Source organism: Oreochromis aureus, linkage group 13 (genome assembly GCF_013358895.1).
Source record: "Oreochromis aureus strain Israel breed Guangdong linkage group 13, ZZ_aureus, whole genome shotgun sequence".
Classification (NCBI taxonomy): domain Eukaryota; kingdom Metazoa; phylum Chordata; class Actinopteri; order Cichliformes; family Cichlidae; genus Oreochromis; species Oreochromis aureus.
In genome coordinates, this window is record NC_052954.1 from 35,757,986 (window position 1) to 35,777,283 (window position 19,298).

General features: G+C 42.8%; 1 protein-coding gene across 4 annotated transcripts; it reads left to right on the top strand.

The window, feature by feature from the left end:
- Nucleotides 1-5,801: 5,801 nt before the first annotated feature.
- tspan14 (tetraspanin 14) lies at nt 5,802-18,552 on the top strand. Of its 4 annotated transcripts, none has more exons than XM_031741024.2 (9): nt 5,802-5,954; nt 13,771-13,906; nt 14,555-14,605; nt 15,286-15,432; nt 15,519-15,689; nt 15,806-15,931; nt 16,000-16,047; nt 16,236-16,349; nt 17,796-18,552. In XM_031741024.2, the coding sequence occupies exons 2-9, from the start codon at nt 13,826-13,828 to the stop codon at nt 17,859-17,861; spliced, it is 804 nt and encodes a 267-aa protein (XP_031596884.1). In that variant the 5' UTR covers nt 5,802-5,954; nt 13,771-13,825; the 3' UTR covers nt 17,862-18,552. The 4 variants fall into 4 exon arrangements, with proteins under 4 accessions (XP_031596884.1, XP_031596883.1, XP_031596885.1 ...); XM_031741023.2 differs by having other exon boundaries at nt 5,803-5,954; nt 13,826-13,906; XM_031741025.2 differs by lacking the exon at nt 5,802-5,954 and adding an exon at nt 6,875-6,919 and having other exon boundaries at nt 13,826-13,906.
- The last annotated feature ends 746 nt before the right edge of the window (nt 18,553-19,298 follow it).

Below are 19,298 nucleotides of genomic sequence, written 5' to 3' on the forward strand. Positions count from 1 at the left end.
GACGAAGCACGAAGTAACCTGGAAACACCTGAGTGATGAGAAAGTCCACAGCTTCTGACAAACTGTGAGAGCGACAGACCGTGGGCCTCATGAGACCCGAGATTTTACTTTCCGGCTGAGCCGTCCTCTGGGGAGACACACACGCACACACACAAACACACACACACGTGTGTCTGACGGGTTCTCCTGGCGTGTTCTCAGAGTGAGAGCTAATCAATAACATGGCAGCTGAACAGCCGAGACCATCTCATGTTAAATCATTTGTGAACTTTTCTCAGCACACGTTTGTGTTCTTTGTGTGTGACGTGACACATCACGTTAGCGTGATGTTGTTAAATCCAAGCACGCACATGCACAGAGCGTTCAGATCTTCTCCGTCCTTCCTTCTTACAGGGAGTGCAGAATAATTAGGCAAATGAGTATTTTGTCCACATCATCCTCTTCATGCATGTTGTCTTACTCCAAGCTGTATAGCCTCGAAAGCCTACTACCAATTAAGCATATTAGGTGATGTGCATCTCTGTAATGAGAAGGGGTGTGGTCTAATGACATCAACACCCTATATCAGGTGTGCATAATTATTAGGCAACTTCTTTTCCTTTGGCAAAATGGGTCAAAAGAAGGACTTGACAGGCTCAGAAAAGTCAAAAATAGTGAAATATCTTGCAGAGGGATGCAGCAGTCTTAAAATTGCAAAGCTTCTGAAGCGTGATCATCGAACAATCAAGCGTTTCATTCAAAATAGTCAACAGGGTGGCAAGAAGCGTGTGGAAAAACAAGGCGCAAAATAACTGCCCATGAACTGAGAAAAGTCAAGCGTGCAGCTGCCAAGATGCCACTTGCCACCAGTTTGGCCATATTTCAGAGCTGCGACATCACTGGAGTGCCCAAAAGCACAAGGTGTGCAATACTCAGAGACATGGCCAAGGTAAGAAAGGCTGAAAGACGACCACCACTGAACAAGACACACAAGCTGAAACGTCAAGACTGGGCCAAGAAATATCTCAAGACTGATTTTTCTAAGGTTTTATGGACTGATGAAATGAGAGTGAGTCTTGATGGGCCAGATGGATGGGCCCGTGGCTGGATTGGTAAAGGGCAGAGAGCTCCAGTCCGACTCAGACGCCAGCAAGGTGGAGGTGGAGTACTGGTTTGGGCTGGTATCATCAAAGATGAGCTTGTGGGGCCTTTTCGGGTTGAGGATGGAGTCAAGCTCAACTCCCAGTCCTACTGCCAGTTTCTGGAAGACACCTTCTTCAAGCAGTGGTACAGGAAGAAGTCTGCATCCTTCAAGAAAAACATGATTTTCATGCAGGACAATGCTCCATCACACGCGTCCAAGTACTCCACAGCGTGGCTGGCAAGAAAGGGTATAAAAGAAGAAAAACTAATGACATGGCCTCCTTGTTCACCTGATCTGAACCCCATTGAGAACCTGTGGTCCATCATCAAATGTGAGACTTACAAGGAGGGAAAACAGTACACCTCTCTGAACAGTGTCTGGGAGGCTGTGGTTGCTGCTGCACGCAATGTTGATGGTGAACAGATCAAAACACTGACAGAATCCATGGATGGCAGGCTTTTGAGTGTCCTTGCAAAGAAAGGTGGCTATATTGGTCGCTGATTTGTTTTTGTTTTGTTTTTGAATGTCAGAAATGTATATTTGTGAATGTGGAGATGTTATATTTGTTTCACTGGTAAAAATAAATTGAAATGGGTATATATTTGTTTTTTGTTAAGTTGCCTAATAATTATGCACAGTAATAGTCACCTGCACACACAGATATCCCCCTAAAATAGCTAAAACTAAAAACAAACTAAAAACTACTTCCAAAAACATTCAGCTTTGATATTAATGAGTTTTTTGGGTTAATTGAGAACATGGTTGTTGTTCAATAATAAAATTATTCCTCAAAAATACAACTTGCCTAATAATTCTGCACTCCCTGTATAATCCCGAAGTCTTCCTCACTTCCTTTTTCTGACTTTAGTGAATGGAAAATTTGGCTTCTGGCAGGCGGAGGCGTCCTGTGCAGATGACGGAGTGACGGAGTCCACAAAGGGTCGCAGTAAACATTTAACATGGGTCTCTGACAGATCAACTCCTCTGTCCACTCCTTTCTTCTTCTGCAGCTGTTTTTCTCCTCAGCCCCAACATTCACCATTCATCACCGCCAGAATAAAGATACCTTCACCACTTCCTCCATGACACCCAAACGCACGAATGTGGGCCGACTGGCGTGCTGATGGTGATAAGTTGATTCTGATTGGGCTGAGATCTCCTCAGTGCCTGAAGCTGACCTCGGATCAGCTCCTCTCTTTGAGTTTAAAAAAACTCTTTTTAAATTATCTGTTAACAAATCGCGCGAGCAGGAAGGAGACGAGAGCAGCGAGGAGGCGTGAAGGTCATCACAATAAAGCCAGTTTGTGATGAATCACGAGTGGTTCATCGCCACCCGCCGTGTGACTCCAAATCTTAAATCAGAGAAAACATTCACGGAGTGTGCGAGTTCTTACAGGAACGCAGCATGTTGAGCATCTCCGAAGGACATGGCTGATCAGAGACAGGAGCAGAGTTGAGCTTATTGATTAGCCGGGTCTGCAGATAGAGATGAGGCACAGGAACCTTTCAGTCTTTTGTTCAGCAGAAACATCAGCAAATGTAAAATGATTCTGTGGGAAGAATAAACACCAGCATTGTCCAGTCTTCAGGAATAACTTCCCGCAGATTTTTTATCCAGTCTGTGGTAATCCCTTCAGTTTCTCATGGGTGGATATAGTATCTGAGACAGCAAACAGCCAGTTCACGCACAAGGACGAGACTCAGCTGTTCATCTGCATCTAAAGGTCAAAGGTCACTCTTTGAGAATGCCCACATGTTGGACAGAGAAGACAGATGGAGTGAAGGAAGCATCTATGTCCAATGTGAATGACCATCTTTGAACAGAGGGCAGGGCTTACAACACCAACTGTCTGTCATCTATAATCCAGTCTGAGATCCTTCCCAGACGCCTTAACGCCCACTCAAAACATGTGACATCAGTAGGTCACATGATAGGGTGGGGCAAGGTCTCACAATAGTTTAACCTGAAACATTTTTCACACCTTAGCTCATGTGATGAGGCACATGGTCAAAAGTGGGTGAACGACCCATTTAAGGGACACTCCCACTAGGGTTTAAATATTTGGGACTCTCCACCATTTAGTCTTAGAACTGAAGAAGCTTCTCAGATACTTCATGAAACTGGAACACGTGAAAGCTGTGAAATTCTACTCCGAGGTCCATCAGGACAAGCACAGAGATCAGAGGCCATAAGAAGATCACCTGTAACCTTCACTAAAGCTGTTTCTGTGCTGTGATGAGCTCTGAAACCTGACTCAAACTCCTCAAATAATCCCAGCTGTTTTAGAACTACTCTCTCCGTGTTCTCCCTCCAAGAGGTGTCCAGCCTCCTCCTCCAGTTCTTCAGGGAAGCAGCAGGACATTCCCAGGCCTCCCTGTCAAACCTCTGTCTCTCCATTTGGATGTGAAACAGCTCTCCTAGAGACCAGGAGGCGTGCTGACCTGGACGGGACACTTCATTGTCATTCCTGTGTACCGCCTCACTGCCTACTGGAGATCACCATCTGATGGACCAACAGAACCATATCAGAGAGATTCTGAGACCATCAAACCCTCCCCCCTTCACCCTCCACCCCTTAGCTGCACTTAGAAAGCCTGAAAAAGTCCAACATTCACCAAGAACAGATCCGAGTTCTGCTTGATGGAACAAACCTGGTCGACAGTGAACTAACACACCTGAAAACACCTGGATTGTTTCATTGCAGCCACCTTAATAAAGATTTTAATAAAGACAAAGCAATTATATTTCAAATCAAAGCATGAATTAACTGGAAACCTTCATTAAACGCTCCTGTTTGGTGCAGAGCTGCCAAAAAAATCAAATCACAAAAACAAAATAAAAATAAGATCAACCTCTCTGCTGAACTTTGGCCTCAATCAGCTGATTGAATCAAAGTAAGTTTCTCAATTAGACCTAGAAGCAGCTGTGAACGATAAAATTTATGTTTTTTATGAGACGCACAGTGATTTCAGTGAAGCAGCTGTAGTGAGTGTACCATGCTCATAGGTTTGGAGACATGACTCAGTGAGCACACTCAGTGAGTTCAGCTGCTCTCTGCGGAACAGCAGCTTCTATTTTCAGTCATTTTCATCCGCAGAACTGCAGCCTCGAATCTCTGCAGCTCAGAGTCACAAAGATTCCCACAGGACCGGAAAACGGTCCAAAAGCCCAGACAGGCTGGAGAGCCTCAGGTGTCGCTCATTTCACACCTCCTTTGAGGGATTTGGCCCACAGGAGGGGTCAGGGGTCATTAGAAAGAACCAAACGTCATCACCATTATCATCGGGACGGCGCAGGGCTAAATAAAGCCTGAACCCACCCGGAGGTTAAATGGGCTAACTGAGCTCAGGTGTGTCTGGAGTTGAGCCGAGAGTTTACCCTCAAATAAAAACTGATGATGTCACACACGGAAGCGATGAACATGTCTGATTCATTCAACACGCTTTTATTCTGACGACCTTCACGCCTGCTCAGACCCACACACCATGCTTTCAGTTTGGACACGCAGGTATCTATTCACACACAGCTTTGAAAGACACACATTTTCTACTCGTCTTTTATTTGCTGAGATTCTTCAGTTCTGAAATAGAGTTTATTAGAAATATTGATCAGGAAGAGATTTTCAAAATAAAATCAGGAGGATTTTTAAAAATGTTTCACACACGTTTGTTCTTCCAAAACCGCGCGCGCGCGCGCGCACACACACACACACACACACACACACACACTGCTGTAATCTTTATGTTTGTGTTATTGTTTTTTCAAAACTGCAGCTGATCCTCACAGCTGACCCTCGGTAACCATGACAACAGAAAGGACCAGGCCACTGTTTCCTTGACAACAGCAAGGCAAAGGCCTCAAATAAGTGATATGTGACAGCCTGACAGGAAGTTAATCGTGGCCATAAAAAACATTAGTAGGCAGCTCTGATTGGCTGTTGTCATGGTTACACTACAGGGTGTTAAAACATACTTATCAGTTCTTTCCCAAATTTAGCAACCCATTCATCGATCCATTAGGGCCTCAAGTAGAAACAAACAAACCAAACAAACTCTTTGGGTTTCAGAGTGTTTCAAATAATTCATAATTATATGACCAATAAACTCCTCTATCAGCTCATTTCTGTTCCTGTCACGTGATCATTTCAGTGGTTTTAAAGTCTGACTGAAAATAAACACAAGAACATAAGGAGCAGTGAGGAAAAACAACAACAACAACAACAACAACACTTTTAAAACTGGGGGGAAAGATCACAACTTCAGTTTTTGCAGTTTCAAGACTTCCTGCTGAGTTTTTCAGATTTCCTGTCTAGTTTCCAGAGCTCATTCTTCGTTTGGACTCCTATGTGGTTATAAACCTGGCTGATGAGGAGGCTGGTACGCTTTCAGTTTTTCCTTATTCAGTTTCAGTTCATTTCCAGGTGGAAGTTTAATTTAGTTAAAGTTTAGTTTTGAAATGTTTAATTTTAGTTAATTCTTGACTAAAATTGTTGCTTTTCTAAATTAACTTCTAGTTTCTTAGTGGAATAGAATAGAATCTCCTATTCTCTTCTCTTCTCTTCTCTCGCTCTCTGCGCGGTTGTGTAAAACCTTTTCAGTGCTCAGTAAAAATTAATAGTTGGTGCGTTAACGCAGATTTCAGGCGTTTGTTGTTGCAGTTCTCTTCTCCTCCAGCAGGTGTCACTGATTCACTCTGTCTCCTGTTGCACCACAGAAGAAGAGGAAGTGCGTTAACAGCGGAAGAAAAGGAAGTTCGGCTCTCAACTCAAAGTTAAAAAATTATCGATTAGAGATCGGAGCGGGAGTAGGATCTATTGGTCAGTGATCGGAGGTGAGTTTCGGGAGGAGCTCGCTTCCTCTTTTATACGTTGTGTCTCTCTCTTAGCTTTTCCGTGCTAACATTTAGCATCAGGAACTTCCTGTTTGTCGATAACAAAACTGATTAATAAACCAGTCAATAATATGATGGCAAACTGACGAATGGTGGGCAATAATCGATGCTCTGCGGATTGACGTGGGTCGATAATCGATTAGTTAGGAATTACAGGTCAGCCTGAGCTGAACTCAGTAACTGATCGATCACTCATCACCGGAACCCATCACTGATCAATAAGACCAGACAGGGAATAGCTTGGCAGTTTATTAAACTTAAGTGTGATTGGACTGTGATCAGTAAAACCCTTATCAGTGCAGGGTGAAAACACCTGATCAATAAACTTTAATCCGAATCCGATCAGACCGATTGGAGGGTCACAGCTGCTGTCTTCAGCCCGGCCTGTGAAACACAAGTAACGACGAAGACGTCGTTTCTCAAAAAAGCTCCAAATTATTCGTTATATTAAACACAAGAAGTATTTAAAGTTGAGTTAAAATGTTTTATTCATTTACAAATTATTTGGATAATTTTATTACAGAGCGTGCAAGTAAATGTATTTTAGACAAGGGCGTAGATTTGGCATGGACGGAAGGGACATGTCCCCACCAATATCCAGCGATTATTGAATTGTCACCACCAATAATTTGATCTCTTCGAGTAAAGAAAAACAAAACCGATAAAAAGAAAAAAAAAAACTATCTGTCAGCATCTCATTCACCCAGCGGTGCAGAAAGAGTTAAATTACGTTCTCTACTGGAGTCCTGCCTCATGTGACAAATACGGCCAATGTGATTGGCTGTGCCTTTCAGGGAGCTCTGTTTAGTTTTAGCAGCGACAATCCTGCGCTGCGAGGACCTGCAAGGAGGAGACGAGGAAAAAGGAAGAACCTGGATATAAGAAAGTATTTTTCAAAGGAACCTGTAAGTCACTTAAAGTCAAGTTCACTCATAAAATGTGTCCTTCATAATAACGTTACAGGCTGTGCTACGCCATACATGCCAACACTCCCGATTTTTCCGGGAGAATCCCGAATTTCAGTGCTTCTCCCGACAATCTTCCGGAGCCACCATTCCCCCGAATTTCTCCTGATTTTCCACCCAGACAACAAAATTGAAAAACCATATCCCAGATTGGCTCAGCCAATTCCAGTTTCCAACAATGGCTACTACTACTGCAGCTACTTAGTTTTAATATTACTCTTATTAATCTTTCTGGGTCGCAAAATAAACTTTTAACATACTTTCAGGCGAGAATGTAGCTGTGTAAACTTCAAATATCTGTGTTATTGTACTTACATTATAATCAATCAACTCCCTTTTGTCCACCTAAAATATATTTACAGAACTATTTTTGCATTTGTTGCAATTTCAGCTGTCCTCTTGGCCATACTACTCTTAAGAGAAACATTTTTAAAGTAAACAAGAATTTTTTTAACTGCATAAATAAAGGATACATAAAAGTCACTGCCAAAACTGATTGCGGCTTCTACCTTGTTACAGGAATGTTGTTTGTTGCTCAAGATGACTTGACATAATTCATGAGGGATATATTTGACACATATTATAGACCAACAAGTTATTTATAGCAGTTTAAATACAAGCAATCAGTTTTTGACAGACAATCAGTTTTTGGCACAACACCTGGTCCTCAGGTGGACACAGCCTCTGAATTTGGACACCCCCGGCCTGTTTCTGGCCGGACAATAATAACAGTGACATTTAACTTATTTTATCCGATAAATAAACATTGTAAAATTCAAGTTTTACAATGCCCAACAGCCCTTTTGAATGTCTCCCTAATTCTGAGGTCTCAAGGTTGGCAAGTATGTGCGAGGCTTTGGCCCACATCAGTCTAAAATTGTATGTAACCATGAATAACGTGTTGCCATGTCATATTGGACACTGAGTTGTTGTGTGGGGCACCAGTAGTCCATGTCTGTTGCTGTAACAGTAGTTCATGTTTAGAATAAAACATCCCAGCTCACTGAGTTGATCGGGGCAATAGTGCCTAAAATGTTGCATAATTTTGCTGAGAGATCTTTTACTTTGTGCTAATCTTAGATGAGTAGTTTTATGGACAAAAACCAGCAGGTCAATCAGTGTTCCCTTAGTGCTAATGTATCAGAGATGTTGGTGCACTATAACTGAACTAATGTTGTTAAGTCCTTAAAGTCATATTCTTTTATTGTCTTGACTGTATTTGAAGCTATTTTTATTTTTGTATGATACCTGATTTATATGGAATATGGCTGAAGTAAACTAAAGTCTAAAATACTTAGTCAGTCATTTGTTTAATAGTAATTTAACATTATATAATTCACATATAAAACTATGAATTGTAATTTTAAATGGTTTAAAAGCATGTAGAATAGCATATGTAGGCAAGTATATTTCTCCTTTTTCATCAAGAAGCAAAGACAAAAAGGAAAGAAAAAGAAACAGGGCAGGGTTCGGTGGTTGAATCATCCGTCCCCACCAATGCCAAAACCAAATCTACGCCCTTGATTTTAGAGCCTACAAACAACACAATACTAACACATCCGAATCATTTATTTATTGTAGAAGAAGAGCATTATGGGAAAGGGTTAAGTATGGCTGGAGAGTGGCGTTATTTACGCTGAAATAAAGAAGATGTATAACAGAGCGCTCACTGTGAACGACTGAACTGATGACTGCAAGCATTTTAAAACTGACCTCACAGCTGCTACAAACACATTTTAATAAATGATGTAAAAATAGAAAAGTCCACGTCCGCCTGCAGCCTTGCTCTGCTCTCAGCTCTGCTCGTCAGGCCTGAAAGCGTCTGATTGGCTGCTCTGCTCTCATTGCTCTGATTGGTTCTCCACACTCTGGACTCTTCGGCTGCGCTTCCCCCGTTACTCTGCACAGCATCAACCCGCCCGCTTCTCCGTGTGTCTGTAATCCGCTCTGACACGGATCAATATTGCATCCACGACCCGTTCAGCTGGAATAATTATTCATGTTTGTCTAACTACAGTCTGCTAACTGCTACATTAATGGTAACAGATGGCTAATGTGATTATGGGGTCACTGCTAACAGTTAAACAGCTAGTGCTAACATGTACTAGGGCTGCCACAAACGATTATTTTGATAGTCGACTAGTCACCGATTATTTTTGCGATTAGTCGACTAATCAGATCATGCATCCATTGGACGTAAAACGTACAGCTTACTGCACCAGCATGCATCTGCTCTTGTATATCTATCATTAGCTTACAGCTTTAAGTGTTTAAAGTATGTGCTAGCAAAAAATAAAGACAAGATGATAGTTTATTAAATTTGAATGAAATTTGCAGATTGTTTCAGTGAAGTTTAATAAACTCAGCCGTCTGCTCCTTGCTATCTAAAATATAACAGGACACCGGAGTAGGGCTGGGCTATATCATACCGTTCACGGTAATACCGGTGTAATTTTGGGCAACGATAGGAAAATGAAATATCGCGATAGAATGTGGGTAAAACGCGCATGCGCAGTCCCTTTGTTTATATACGCACATGGCGGCGACACAGAATGAGAAGAGCGAAAGTGGATCGTTAAATGAAACGGATGAACCAGAATTGGTTTGTAAAAATGCTGCAACTTCAGTGGTGTGGAACTGGTTTAGCTTTCGTCCGTCAGATACACAACAAAGCACTATTTTTGGTAGCGCATGCAAGCGGGGCGTCTTTATTACCGTGTTGTGTGGAAAATACGGCACACTTAAAATCAATCCTTTGATTTTTCTGAAAATCGACAGTGTCCCTTATAATCCCGCGTGCCTTATGTATGAATTCTGGTTGTGTTTACTGACCTCGAGACGATTTTATGTACACGGCGCTCGAAAATCTGTCAAATGTTTTAGTACGACTTTGCTAAGCTACGAAGCCGCACCGCTTGATGGATTGTTGGAGCATTACAGCTATCGTAGGCAGGCGCCTTGTGGAGTGATACGTACTGTGCTTCAACATAATATTACGTATTGTGTGTGTATAACCTCTTTTTTAAGTTTTGTGGATATTCTACATCAGGGGTAGGCAACCTTTCTGATGGCGAGTGCCATTTAAAATTTCCTCAGAGGTCAGTGTGCCATATGATTGCATTAGCAATAAATTTAATAACGCTCTATATGAACAGTTACACATTATATAGAACAACTTCATAGAATTATATTTGTTTGCAGATGTTGGCAGCTATCAGCAAATAGTTATCAGCTATTTTGAAACAAAAAAAGGACACTTTTTATTCATAACAAGAACTCCATAACAGCAAATGAACTGTACAACAGAAAATACAAATGCTATTTATGGTCTCCTCACAACAATGATAAGAAAAATAAACTGGGCCAATATGGTATGTTTGTTAATACAGAGACACACATGTTAATGTGATCTCTGGTCTCCCACTCAGAGACACAGGTCTCCGAGTGTCCAGCATTCAGACGGCTACCTGAGGACACTCATGTGAGAGAAAATCTGCTCACACAGATATGTAGAGCCCAATACTGCAATAAGGCCTCTGCAATGTTCTGAAGACAGTTAAACTTGTCAGGTAGTGATGTCCAGCAGGTGAAAATGCAAGCTCCATGAACACGCACAGCTGTGGATACCAGCTGCTTCGATGTCGCATTAACTGGCATTAACTCAGCCAGTTAATGCGAGACAAATCTAGCTGCTCATTAAAGCTTTCTGGTTTGATCAGAAAATAAAACATTGGTCAATACACCTGAAAGTCCCAAAAATGCATTGTGACTCGAGTCTATGTATGCATTTTGACTAAAGACCGGACCCCCAGATATTAAAGCCATAAAGCCTTTGAATGAAAACAAACGCTGTTGTGACAGTGATGTACACTGTCTTGTTGGTAAATGTACGATTTCTATTCATTTTACGTCAGATAAAAACTTTGGTTGTAAGCTTCAGATAATTATTTAATAACAGCCAGACATTTTAAATGAGAATAAGAAAGTATTTCTTTGTGCCCCCTTTCCTGTTAATGTCCTACCTGGCCCCTGGCAAAACTTTGCTAGACCCGCCCCTGCACAGTTACCAGCTGTCAGCTACGTGAAAAGGATCTTGGTGTTATTTGTCTCTCAGAAACAGTTCATAACTTCCTTCAACTCATTCATGTCACCTAAAAGGTAAACCTGTTTCTCCATCACCTGTTCAGCTCTGATGATTCAGTAAGGACATCTCCTGGTTTCATCTGCATGTTTACCACTCACCAGATATACAAACCGATATCATGACCAGCAGCTTTACAGCTGTGGCTCCAGCAAACATCAGCTGATACTAGAAATTAATATTAAATAAATTCTAACAACAGCTGATCAAGCTTAAACGTGCTGCTGGTTTCTTCTTTCTGGCGCAAAGTGGGCGATAAACAAACAAGAGAGAAAAGCCGATCAGCTGATCATTGATCAGTTTCATGATTGAAGTAGAAACAGGAGAGGGAGGGGGAGAGAATGAGAGAAGAAGATGCAGCTGTGCAGCAAAGACACAGAATAACTCCAGCTTTGTGTCTTTTTCATTGTAGCTGAAGTCCGGGACCAACTGTGTTCCTTCTCAGCTCAACACGAAATGCATAATAATTTCTCTGAATGAGGGATGATTCCTTTTGTACGGGACGGTTGGCAACTCTACTAACTAACCTTATCAATAAAATAAAGTTCACTATCAATAAAATCATAGCACCCGCCCAGCAGTATAGAAACTCCGTCATGCTAGCTAGCACGCAGTACGAGTTATTGTAACTGACTGTAAAAAGTCAGCACAACGAAAATAAACTCCACCTAAACTCGGTTTAAATCTGACCCAGATAGACTGCAGGTCATAACTTCTTACCTGAAGTTCAGTTCACCTGACGCTCTGACCGGCGGCTGCCTCGGGTCTCTCCTCCTCCTGCCTCCCCTTTCTCTCATCCACCTGCTGGCCTCCACCACTTGTTACTGAATTTGTGGAAGCTCTGCCATAGCCACCACCAAACAACTGAGTTATTTTTACACACCGACCCGCGTCTGGCCAATCCACCACCCAAAAAAAAAAAAAAAAAATCATCGGGCCACCGAGCAAATGCCCGGTATGCCCGATGGCCAGTCCAGCTATGGTCGTGCGTCCCATCAGTTAACCCTTCGCGTGCCAACGGTGGCACGCGTGCCTAGGGTTGCCGACCCCTGTTCTACATGGTTATGCTGAGGATATGTTGCCCAATTTCCACTGGAAATGCCTTTTGGTTAAACTGTCAGCAAAGAATTTGCACTGTTACATTTTTATATAACTTTAATGCACATAAAAAACAGCTGCTTGTTTAAGTGAAAATACATTGATGGGGTTTTTTGCACTAATAAAGTTGTGGAGTTGTAAAGTATTTTGTCTAGTGTCAATTATATCGTCAGTTATATCGTTATCGCAAATTTTCAAATGTATATCGTGATAAATATTTTTGGTCATATCGCCCTGCTCTACACCGGAGTATGTTCTCGAGCATCTCACACTTCTTTTAATCAGTTGTCTGCTTGACGTTTATTCAGCTGTGTAAAAACTATAACTTTAATCTCAGCCAAACCAATTTACTCAGGAACAAATAAAATATTTAAAAAAGCCAAACAATATCATTTTTAAGTTATCTAAGTGACTTATATATCATGTTTAACCTGAGTAGCGAAAGACGGCGGTGGGTTTGAAAACGATTTGCCCGGAGTGCAGTGTTCTCACCGGCTCTAGTGAGCCTTGAACCCAGGCTAGCTATCGAGCTAGCCGAGGTGGGTAACAGATGTCTCCGAAAACGTCGGAGCAGTTTTGAAAATATGTGGTGTCTTGATAAACTGAGCAGATATTTGAGGTTTACACAGCTACATTCTCGCCTGAAAATATGTTAAACGTTTATTTTGTGACCCAGAAAGAATAATAAGAGTAATGATAAAACTAATTAGCTGCCGCCATTGTTGAAAACTGAGCTGGGCCACGCTATGAATTCTGGGACACAGCTTCTTCTTCTTCGGGGTTTAACAGCAGCTGGCATCCTTGTACATGCAGTGCTGCCATCTTCTGTTTCAGTCCGTTATTACACTCATAAATCCTACTACTTATTCCTGTGTCTTTTGGGATCTTACTAAGCTTCAAACGACGCGTCGACTATTAAATTAGTCGTCGACGATTTTGATAGTCGACGTAATCGTGACTAGTCGACTAATCGTGGCAGCCCTAACATGTACGCCAACCAAGTTAACGTTTGTGATAACTGTTTAATACTTCAGTGTTGTTGAAATGGGAGCTTTACTGACCTCTGAACTTCCTCTTAAAGTGTTGTTCAGTGTGATGATCCGTGTTGATTTCAGCTGTTAGTCGGTGGGTGCTGTATGTGACACTAGTATTGATTTCACTGCGTGTTGTACTCGTATAACTATGCATGTGACAAATAAAGAATCTTGATACTGTTGTAAACCTTTATTCTGAAAGCATCTAACTTCCTGTTAAGCCAAAATATCTCTGACCCCTGACCTTAACCACTTACATCTGCAAACTCATCACCTGACTGTCAACTGTCCACACAGCCTGAACCAGGTGAATAACAGTGATGGCACACCTGTGTGTGGGTCAGTGTGGAGCTCTGACTGATGATGTTAAACTCTTTGATGTAACCGTCACCTCATGTAGGTACACCTGAGGTGTATTTACCTGACAGTCACATGTCACATCCGCAGTCAGCTCCTTACATGAAACTCTGTTTTCTGTTTGAGTAAACTACGACAGACTCTGTTTCCTGTTTTCTCAGAACTTCAGCGCATCACTTCCTGTTTGGTTATACGTGTGTGTGGATTCTTTCTCAGATGTATTACTATCGGTATGAGAATGCTGAGATCAACTGCTGCTACAAATACCTGATGTTCAGCTACAACATTATCTTCTGGGTGAGTTTCACACACCTATCACCTGTTCCTCTTCTCTATTCAATTCAATTCAATTTTACTTATATAGCGCCAAATCACAACAAAAGTCGCCTCAAGGCGCTTTATATTGTACAGTAGATCGCACAATAATAATAATTCTCTGACCTCAATGGCATGATGCTTTTTGTTTTCCATGACAAAAAGATCAAAAGTATGAAGTAGTAGAAAGTACATGAGCATGGGAGGCCATCGCCCCCTGCTGGCAGCATGCAGACACACCACAACAGAACAATAACCAGAAAGAGAACAGAGCTAAAGAGATTTCCTGTGTCTGTGCTGTTTCCTGTACACACTTTCACTGAGCTAAACTAGACACTCTCTGTTTCCTGTCTGCCCGTGGGTGACAGGAAGTGAGGTCACTTGCTTCCTGTTTAGACGAAGTGTGGGGTTAACAGATGAGATTGTGTGAGGTTCAGTCTGTCCAACACTTCCTGTCTGTAACATGTTTATATAAGTTTGGTTGGTCTGCTGCAGTCAGCCAATCAGACACTGTGTGGTCACATGTAAAACATCTGGAATTAATTCAGCAAGGTGGGATCGGTCTAAACGTTGGTCAGTTGAGTCTTGTTTCCGTGGCTCTGTTTAATTGCTATTGTGTCTGTGTTGCAGCTGGCTGGCATCGCCTTCATTGCAGCAGGTTTCTGGGCATGGAGTGAGAAGGTGAGTGACGCTGTGGGGTGTGGTCTCAGTCTTTGTCTTGCCGAGAGCAAGTGTTAGTCTCGCGATGAGTCATCAACACATGGAAACTTCAAGTCTAGGCTGTTTCTACTGAAATGACTTAGACCACAGTTTGATTTCTCAAACTGCAAGCTTTCAGGCATGACACATATGAAGAACAGCTTATCAACGGCTTTGACTTTTAGCTGTCGGGTGGTTGGTTTTGCCTGTTTTCACGCCGACCAATCCTGTCATAGCAGGTGAATCCATCTAGATCAGGGGTGGGGAACTCCAGGCCTCAAGGCTCGGTGTCCTGCAGGTTTAGACGTGTCTGCTGATTTAAATGGCTAAATGATCTCCTCAACATGTCTTGAAGTTCTCCAGAGCCCTGGTAATGAACTCATCATTTGATTCAGGTGTGTTGACCGAGGGTGCTGTCTAAAACCTGCAGGACACCGGCCCTCGAGGCCCTGATTTAGATGTTTATTTTCCACAGATTCAGTAGCCATGTCTCCAAAATCAGCTATCTTCATAAACATTTTCCTGCTGTGACCAAAACTCGGCTGGAGCACCAAATTCGATTCGTAGTTTGGGAAAAAAAACGATTTCACCACAGTCAGCTGAAGCCACTTTGCTGTGACGGTTGCTGCAGACTACATGAGGCTCTCTCTGCTGGTTCACAGGGAGTGCTGATGGACCTAACCCAGGTGACCCGGCTGCACGGGTTTGACCCAGTTTGGTTGGTTCTGGCGGTCGGTGGCATCACCTTCATCCTGGGGTTCGCTGGCTGCGTAGGAGCGCTGAGGGAAAACATCTGTCTGCTGAAGTTTGTACGTGAACACATTTTAAGCTGGAAACTTCCTGCTGTGCATCAGATTTTCAATGTTGAAATGTTCTGTGTGGTTCTTGTGATCAGTTCTCAGGTGTGATTGGCTTGATCTTCTTCCTGGAGCTGACGGCGGCAGTGCTGGCGGTAGTTTTCCAAAGTCAGGTCAGAGCGTGGATCAATGAGTTCTTCCTGGCAAACATCAAGGGGTACAGAGACGACATCGACCTGCAGAACCTCATCGACTCTGTGCAGAGGATGGTAAAACATCTGTTCCCTTTAGTACCGGGGAGAGAACCTTTAGAACTTTTTCTTTAAAGAGGAACTCTCAGCCTTTAGTTCTTTGGGCTCTTACCTTTCGAACTGTTCTCACACAGAACGCCTGCTGTGGCGCTCAGACCCCGCAGGACTGGAACCAGAATGTGTACTTCAGCTGCGACGAGAATAACCGTAGCAGAGAGAAGTGCGGCGTTCCGTTCTCCTGCTGCATCCAAGATCCTGCTGTGAGTTGATCAATAATCAGTTCTGATCGGTGCAGGTAATCAAACCGTTAACCTGCCGTCTGTTTCAGGACTTGGTGATGAACACTCAGTGTGGCTATGACGTGAGGCGCAACCAGGTGAGGTCACTTCCTGTGGTGTCATTTAACACGTGCTGGACAGGTGGGCAGATATAACATCAGGCTGATGTGACATCACAGTGGCATCCCAGCAGCTGACAGAGGAAGAGACTTGTATAAATGATTTGCATGTTCCATTGAGAACATCACAGCCTAACATTCTCTGATGTTCTCGGGTTCCTGTGCAGTCAGAGTGGAGTAAGCATATCTACACCAAAGGCTGCATTGCGGCGTTGGAGGACTGGTTGCCGAGAAACCTGTACACGGTGGCCATCGTCTTCGTGGTCATCTCCCTGCTGCAGGTAAGCAAACATCTTTTACTCTGTGAGAAGGCTCAGGGTTCTATCAGCGTCAGAACTTTGACCTGATAAGTTCCCACAGCTGGAGGCTTCCTGAACAGCTTTCACAGCTTTCGGAGGTTTGCAGCAGGCGATTCATCCACCTGGTTGTTTTTCTCGACGTTCTGAAGCATCACAGACGGCTTTCAGGTAGATTGGCGAGATCCAAAGGGCCCCAAAACACAAATCGCTGTTTGTGCGAATATCCACATACGTGTGGTTCAGGTGTCTGACAGAGCAACCCAACCCTCATAAACTCCTTATTTTATTCACAAAAGAACAGAAAACCATCAAACTGAGAAAATCATTTCACCTTTTCAACAATATCTGAGCTCGTCTTGAATCTCTAAAGAATTTATTCGGTAAAGTTCGGCAGGTCCATGTTTCCTGTGTCTGTGAGCTGAGCAGTCTCTCTGGCTCTGGCTTCATCCTGTTGTTGGTGTAAAAGCTCTGAACTGCATTCGGGCCGGTTCAGCAGCCGGACTCTTCTTCTGCAGAGCCGTGCTGATGGAATAGATGCAGTTTAGCATGGTCCTGATCGGACATGAAGGCCTTCCTGAAGAACACATCTGGATGGAGCAGATGTGGCTCTAGAACCTGTTTGTACCTTTCTGCACTGATGGAGCCTTTCCAGATGTGCAGGGTGACTGGTTTCCATCACAGAATTATGTCGGTTTTTAATGCAGTGCTGCCTGAGGATCAGTCATCAGCCTCATCCCTCCAGGGTATTTTGATGATGTCATGTTCTGTAGATGATTAGATGTTCACAGTGAGGTGTAGTTTTCACAGTGGTCAAGCTCTGCCTCTCTAATATGCTCTTTATATACCTGATCATGTGACCCACCTGCTGCAAATTATCCTGATTATCTGTTAAATGTTCCTCCATCTGTTTCTCTTTAGAACTTTTTAAAGATGCGTGGCTTCCATCAAATTCAGAACAAGCTCATGTTGGTCTAAATGCTGAAATGGTTCTCTCAGTTAACTCAGGACTTTTGGACTCTAGAAAGTCGTGGTTAGCCACAGGTGAGTGCGATTTTACCTGCAAGTATTTAGATAAAGAAGAAGAAGTAGAAGAAAAACAGGTGGAAACGTGGCTTCTCCAGCGGTTCCAGCTGTCAGGTGTGTGTGTGTGTGTTAGGCGTTTGAAATGACCTGAGCCCACCTCTGCTGTCACAGCTAAACGATCCCACAGAGTCCACTTGGCCGTCTCTGCTCTCACCTGCTCACTCTGTTAGATTCACTCCTCATCAGGTGTATTTCTTTACAACACCTGTGTTTATAATCTGTTCTAAACTCTCCTGCACAACTTGTGCTTTTATCAGCTCATCTGAACTCTGGTGGTACTTTGAAGTAGTGCTACCTGTGTACCTGTCTGCCTGAGTACTTACTTGCTGATGTGTCTCTGAGCAGATGGTGGGGATCTACCTGGCCAGGAATCTGATCGCCGACATCGAGAAAGTTAAATTCAGCTACTGAAGCCTGCAGGGGGGTGGAGCTTACACCAGGTGTTACAGGACCAACTTTCTTCAGATGTGCCTTCTTCCTCTTCCTCCTCTGATTTCATTGCCATCGTAATTGAAACAAGGCGTTCTGTTGTAAACAGAAAGAACGTACGACAGCACGGAAGCCACTTCCTGTTTGTGTGTTTGTTTGCTTGTTTGGGGTCATGTGACGAAGCTCCACCCTAGGCTGCTTCAATGAATGTTTAGAAACCAGGGTGACCTTTGACCTACCGACTTTACCGCTTAGTGCCTCCTAGAACAGAGTTCAGGTCCTCTGCGGGCGGTCCGAGGATCACCAGTACTTAACCTCCATCAATCAGCTGATAATTTTCTGAATAAACAACTTCAAGTCTGTGACATCAAATGTGATGTCATCACAGAAGGCTGAAGACAAACCTGGGTAGGTACCACAGAAGAAGAAGCCTTAAATTCAAACTGTTCCTGTAAAGGTGATCATGTGATTAAGTCAACCGTTAGTGACACTGGATTGCTGTTAACAAGCTTTGAATACATAAAGTTTTGTTGAAAAAAAAGATTTCAGGACTTTTATTGTTGAAACTTCCTACTTTTGTTTCCTGTTTTAAAGGCATTTATTCTGAAGGAGTGTCTAATAAAGTGAATTTTTACCTTTTTGTATTTGCCAGAATAAACATTTGTTTTGTGTTTATTTTGTCCTGATCAGTTATTGATTTCCAAGTTTCCACAAGACACCAACTGATTGATTTGATTTGATAAACGAAACAAACGGCTAATTGAGTAAAAAGTCACCAGTTGGATGAATCTGTAAGACAGGAAGTTACATCATATCTGTGACTGACTGGTTCCTTAAAGTAAAACCAATAAAATCTGAGTTTGTTAACCCCGAGATGAGGAAAACTGGTTTTCTGTTCCAGAGAGACCGTAAACGCCAACTCTGAGTCAGTTGCCATGGTAACAGACTCTATGGCGCTCCCCTCCTGCTGCACCTGAACCAAGTGACTGATACTCTGACTCAAAGTCAAAGCTCAGAGGAGAGAAGTAATCTGCAGGTGTTTATGTTTGTAGAAAACTTAAATCCCAGACTGATGTTAGTTTGCTGCTTTGTTTACAGTCATTCAGTCGTCAATATATCAGGATGGAGGCAGCAATGACGTCACAGATCAGGATCAAATCTATAGCCTCCATCTCCACTCTGTGGACAGTGATGACGTCAGTCTGTCCGTTTACTGCATGTTACACACTGATCAGTCATCTCTTATTATAATCTGTCTTTAATCATTTTTGTCCAGTAATGGCAGAACGAATCAAAGTGTCTGTTGTTATTATTGGATATTTTGATCCACTGTGGAGTCTGTTGCTATGGGTAACTAATATCAGGCCCATCAGCAGACTGAGTGTGTTTAGATCTTTAGTTTGTGTTTCCTTACATTTT